Source organism: Triticum urartu, chromosome 4 (genome assembly GCF_003073215.2).
Source record: "Triticum urartu cultivar G1812 chromosome 4, Tu2.1, whole genome shotgun sequence".
NCBI classification, from domain to species: Eukaryota; Viridiplantae; Streptophyta; class Magnoliopsida; order Poales; family Poaceae; genus Triticum; species Triticum urartu.
The window spans coordinates 566,110,255-566,114,875 of NC_053025.1; the positions used below are offsets into that span (position 1 = coordinate 566,110,255).

At 41.1% G+C, this 4,621-nt stretch overlaps 1 protein-coding gene across 2 annotated transcripts; it reads left to right on the top strand.

The window, feature by feature from the left end:
* Positions 1-1,047: 1,047 nt before the first annotated feature.
* LOC125552725 (zinc finger MYM-type protein 1-like) lies at positions 1,048-4,330 on the top strand. Of its 2 annotated transcripts, none has more exons than XM_048716399.1 (2): positions 1,048-1,375; positions 1,626-4,330. In XM_048716399.1, exon 2 carries the CDS (start codon positions 1,651-1,653, stop codon positions 3,082-3,084), a length of 1,434 nt encoding a protein of 477 aa, XP_048572356.1. In that variant the 5' UTR covers positions 1,048-1,375; positions 1,626-1,650; the 3' UTR covers positions 3,085-4,330. Both variants share the same exon structure in this region, with proteins under 2 accessions (XP_048572356.1, XP_048572357.1).
* Positions 4,331-4,621: the final 291 nt, after the last annotated feature.

The following is a 4,621-nucleotide window of genomic DNA, read 5'->3' on the forward strand; positions in this document are numbered from 1 at the left end:
CTTTCTATTTCCTTTTTGTTCTTCAGATTTTCTGTTTCCTTTTTTTCGTTTTTTCTGTTTGTTTTCTTTCTTTGGTTTATTATTTCTTTTTCTTTTTCTTTTCTCTTTTTTTCAAAATATTCAAATTTTGTTTGCCTTTCCTTAAAATGTTCAATTTTTTAAAAAATTGTTTTCAAAATTCGAAAATTGTTCTCGTTACACTAAAAAGTGCAACATTTTCGAAATTAATATAATGTACCGGACTTCAACTCTTTTGTTCAGGTTTTCAAAAAATGTTTGCACTTCCAAATATATTCGGGATTTTTCAAATTTGTTCTCTGTTTCAAAATTTGTTCTCAATATTCAAAAAATGTTCGTGCTTCAAGGAATTGTTCGCACTTCCAAATTTATTCTATGTTTCAAAATTTGTTCTCAAGATTTAAAAAAAATGTTCATGCTTTAAAAACAATCCGCGTCTCCAAATTTGTTCTCTGTTTCAAATTTTGTTCTCAAGATTAAAAAAATGTCCGTGCTTTAAAAAACGTTCATGTTCAAATTTTGTTCTCAAATTCCCGCTCTTACAAATTTGTTCTCCGTTTCAAAATTTGTTCTCAAAATTAAAATAATGTTCGTGCTTTAAAAAATGTTCATGTTCAAATTTTGTTCTCGATTTCAAAATTTTGTTCCCTAAATTCAAAAACTGTTCAGGATTTTAAAAAGTGTTCAGTTTATCAAATATTTCTTCATTCCTTTTAGTTTTTCTTCTAAAATTTAGAAAGTGTTCGCTTTTTAAGAAACACCTTTTCAAAATAATTTTCGCGTTAGGAATTTGTGTTTGGGTCTCCATTACAGTTAGCTCCCACACGCCATAGCAAACCAAGAAAGCTTGTTTATCGCGATGGTTATGCTCGTGCGCACTGGCGGAGCTTCTGCAAGGCCAAGTGGGCCGTGGCCCGCCCAGGTCTGGAGCAATTTTTTAATATATATATGCTTCATACCCAGCCGGTCAGCCCAGCCCACAACCAGTACGCAGGTGCAGCCCACAGTCGATACACACATCGGCCTCTGCCTCGCAGACTCGCACAGACGCATAGCCGCACGTCCAAAAAAGCACATGACGAAGCTGCCGCTGACCGCCGTCTCATAGCGCAGCCGCCGGCTGCCGCGGGCCCGCCTCCGGCGGGCGCCGTCCATGGGCGCGGCGCACATCAGTCCCTATCTCCCCTAGTTCCCTTCATCCAACGCCCCACCGGCCACAACCACTCCTTAGCCGACCCACGGGCGGACGTGCACACGCAGCCGCGAGCAGGTTAGCCGGCGACGGCGGCGGCGCGAGGGCGAGGCAGTGAACTGCCAACTAGGAAAATCCTTCTCTGAATCCTTACAAGCTGCGAAGGTAAATCGATTCAAATCATCCCAATTTTATTCCCCTGAACAGAACCTAGGTCATCGTTCATTCCCCTGAACAGAACCTAGATCCCCAAAATTCCCAATTGGCTGAATATTTCACTGAAGATCATACTGGTTTAGTGTCAAGTGTCCACAGAACACAGTAGATGGTTTCTAATTTGGTAGGCAAGTTCCGTTTCCAGAATTGAGCAATGGGCTTGCTATAGCATAAATAACTCATTCCATTGTATTAACAGGTTACAAGTTGAGGTCTAGGCAGCCATGGGCAAGGCTAGTCAGCAAAAAATTGATTTGGTTTCCAAAAGAAAAAGAGATGATGACATGATTGGATTTGAGGAAGATCCTTCACCAATGGCAGATCAACCTTTGCCAATGCTTGAAATTGAACAGCCACACCCAGAGAGCCAAGATGAAGGTCTTCATGCAAATGAACCTATAACATTCCGAGGTGTCGAGTTCTTGCAGCGAGACCCAGGATTACGCCCACAAATTTGGCAACATCCACCCGAACAAAGAGATAGTGTGCGGAGAGCATATTTGATGTTAGGTCCTATGCAACCTGAGCTACAGACCTATAAACCTTCTGGTGAAAAAGGGCATCAACGCCGCTTCCAGTACAAATGGTTTGACAATTTCCAGAAATGGCTAGAGTATTCGGAGGACAAACATCGTGCTTATTGTTTGTATTGCTTTGTCTCTAGTAAAAATGAGAATAGACGAGGTGGTTCTCATGTCTTCACAGTAGATGGATTTGACAGTTGGAATAGAATTAACTCTGGAAAACATTGTGCATTCTTAACCCACATGGGCTCTGGACCATGCTCACCACACAATAATGCATTCACAGATGGCCAAGCCTTGCTGAATCAATCATGCCACATAAAAACTATTATGGCAGTTAAGGACAAGGAGAAAGTAGAAAGAAACCGTCTCAGACTGAAAGTTTCAATTGCAACGGTTAAGTGGCTCGCACTTCAATCTTGTGCTTTTAGAGGATATGACGAAAGACCCGAGTCAAAGAATAAAGGCAACTTTCTTGAAATGGTGGAGCTTCTTGCTGAATTCAATCCTGATATTGCCAAATGTGTGTTGGCGAATGCTCCATATGGTTCTAAATACACATCACCAGAAATTCAGAAGGAGATCTTGAGTATATTTGCATGTAAAATCAGGAATCATATCCGTGAGGAAATTGGGGATTCTAAGTTCTCTATATTAGTGGATGAAACATGTGATGTAGCAAAGAGAGAGCAAATGGCTCTGGTTCTTAGATTTGCTGATAAAGGTGGTATTTTGCAAGAGAGGTTCTTTGACTTGATACATGTAGCAAACACAAGGTCTTTGACACTTAAAGACAAATTGAGTTTTGCTTTAACCAACCCTGGTTTTGACATTCAGAACCTTCGGGGACAAGGTTATGACGGTGCTAGCAACATGAGAGGTGACTTGAATGGACTTCAAGCTCTTTTGCTCCAAGAATGTCCATATGCTTATTATGTCCATTGTTATGCCCATCGCTTGCAACTTGCTCTTGTTGATGCATCCAAAGAAGTGGTTTCTATTTCTCAATTCTTCCAAAAACTGATCTATATCATAAACACCGTTGACTCATCTTCAAAGCGACATGATCAGCTCCATCAAGCCCAACTAGTTGAACTTGAAAATGCAATTGCTAATGCCAATATTGAGACATGACAAGGGGCAAATCAGATTCATACCCTTAAGCGACCAGGGGACACAAGGTGGGGTTCTCATTTTGGTTCAGTTTACAGCCTTATGAAGATGTTTGGTGCTGTTTTTTCTGTCATCCAAGATATAGCAGCCGATAGATCAATTGGCTCATTGCGTGCAGATGCGGACACTTGTTTCGGCTACTTGTCCTCCTTTGAGTTCATGTTTAACTTGTGTTTGATGAAGGAGATATTTGAGATAACCGAAGTGCTTGGCCAAGCTTTACAGAAGAAGTCACAAGATATTGTGAATGCTGTTCGTTTAGTCTCCTCAACTAAAGAGTGTCTCCAACCACTAAGATCAGATGATGGCTACCAAGAATTTATTGTCACAGTTGTTGAGTTCTGTACAAACCACTCCATTGTCATTCCTGACTTTGAGGAAGCTTACATCATGCGTGGTGGCCGTGCCCGCCATCAACCCAATCAGCTGACCAAGGAGCATTACTTTCGAGTCGAAATATTCTATGCAACACTGGACACTCAACTATTTGAACTAAATCATAGGTTCAATGAGAAGGTAATGGATCTTCTAACCAATAGTGCCACCTTGATTCCTAGAAACAAATTTAGAGGATTTAAAGCTAGTGATATATGTGACATGGTGAAAAAGTACTACCCAGCAGACTTCCCCCAAAAAGATATCTATGGATTACAACTACAACTAAAACATTTTGTTTTGGATGCTTCCAAGGATGAATATATGAGAGATATATCAAACTTGATTGATCTTTGTCGATGCCTTGTGGAGTCGGGAGTTGTCTTCAATTTGATTGAAAGATTACTCCGTTTGCTCATTACCCTTCCAGTTTCTACGGCGAGTGCTGAGCGTGCATTTTCCAGTATGAAGATCATTAAAACAAGGTTGCGCAATACAATGGAGGATGACTTTCTTGCCAATAACTTGTTAGTTAACATAGAGGGTGAACTTCTAGAGAAGTACAGCTATGAAGATATCATTGAAGATTTCAAATGCGCGAAGGAACGGAATGCTGATTTGTAGTATGTAACTCCACACAACTTTGCCTGATGGTCAAATGGTATGGCTTATTTTGGTTTGGAGTAGTATATATGGTCAAATTTTATGGCTTATTTTGGTCTCGGTAGTATATATGTATATATATGCATTTGCTCGTCTTGTATTCAATGTGAACAGAAGGTGTACTGACTATATCTATTGAAATAGTATATATGCTTTAGAATTTGAAGAATATTGTGTGCTCTGGCCCGCCCAACTTTTTTTTTCAAGTTCCACAAATGCTCGTGCGTACAAAGATGGAGGTTCCTGGTTCCATCCCTCCCTCCAGCAGAGTTTTTTGGGATTTTTTCACTGCGTTGCGCGAATGGGCTGGCCCAGCTGGAGACGCGCATGTGCGTCCGCTTGACAATTTGCCGCAGCGAGCGGCGCATAGGAGCTCTCTTCGTGTGGAGCTCCTATTCAGCGCCTTAAGTGTACGGTGATGAGAGAGCGGTATTCTGGCCCAACCCGTCAAAGCGTTCAA

Bases quoted from the DNA above. Each gene is read 5' to 3' on its own strand.
- LOC125552725 (XM_048716399.1), top strand. From the start codon at position 1,651: ATGGGCAAGGCTAGTCAGCAAAAAATTGATTTGGTTTCCAAAAGAAAA.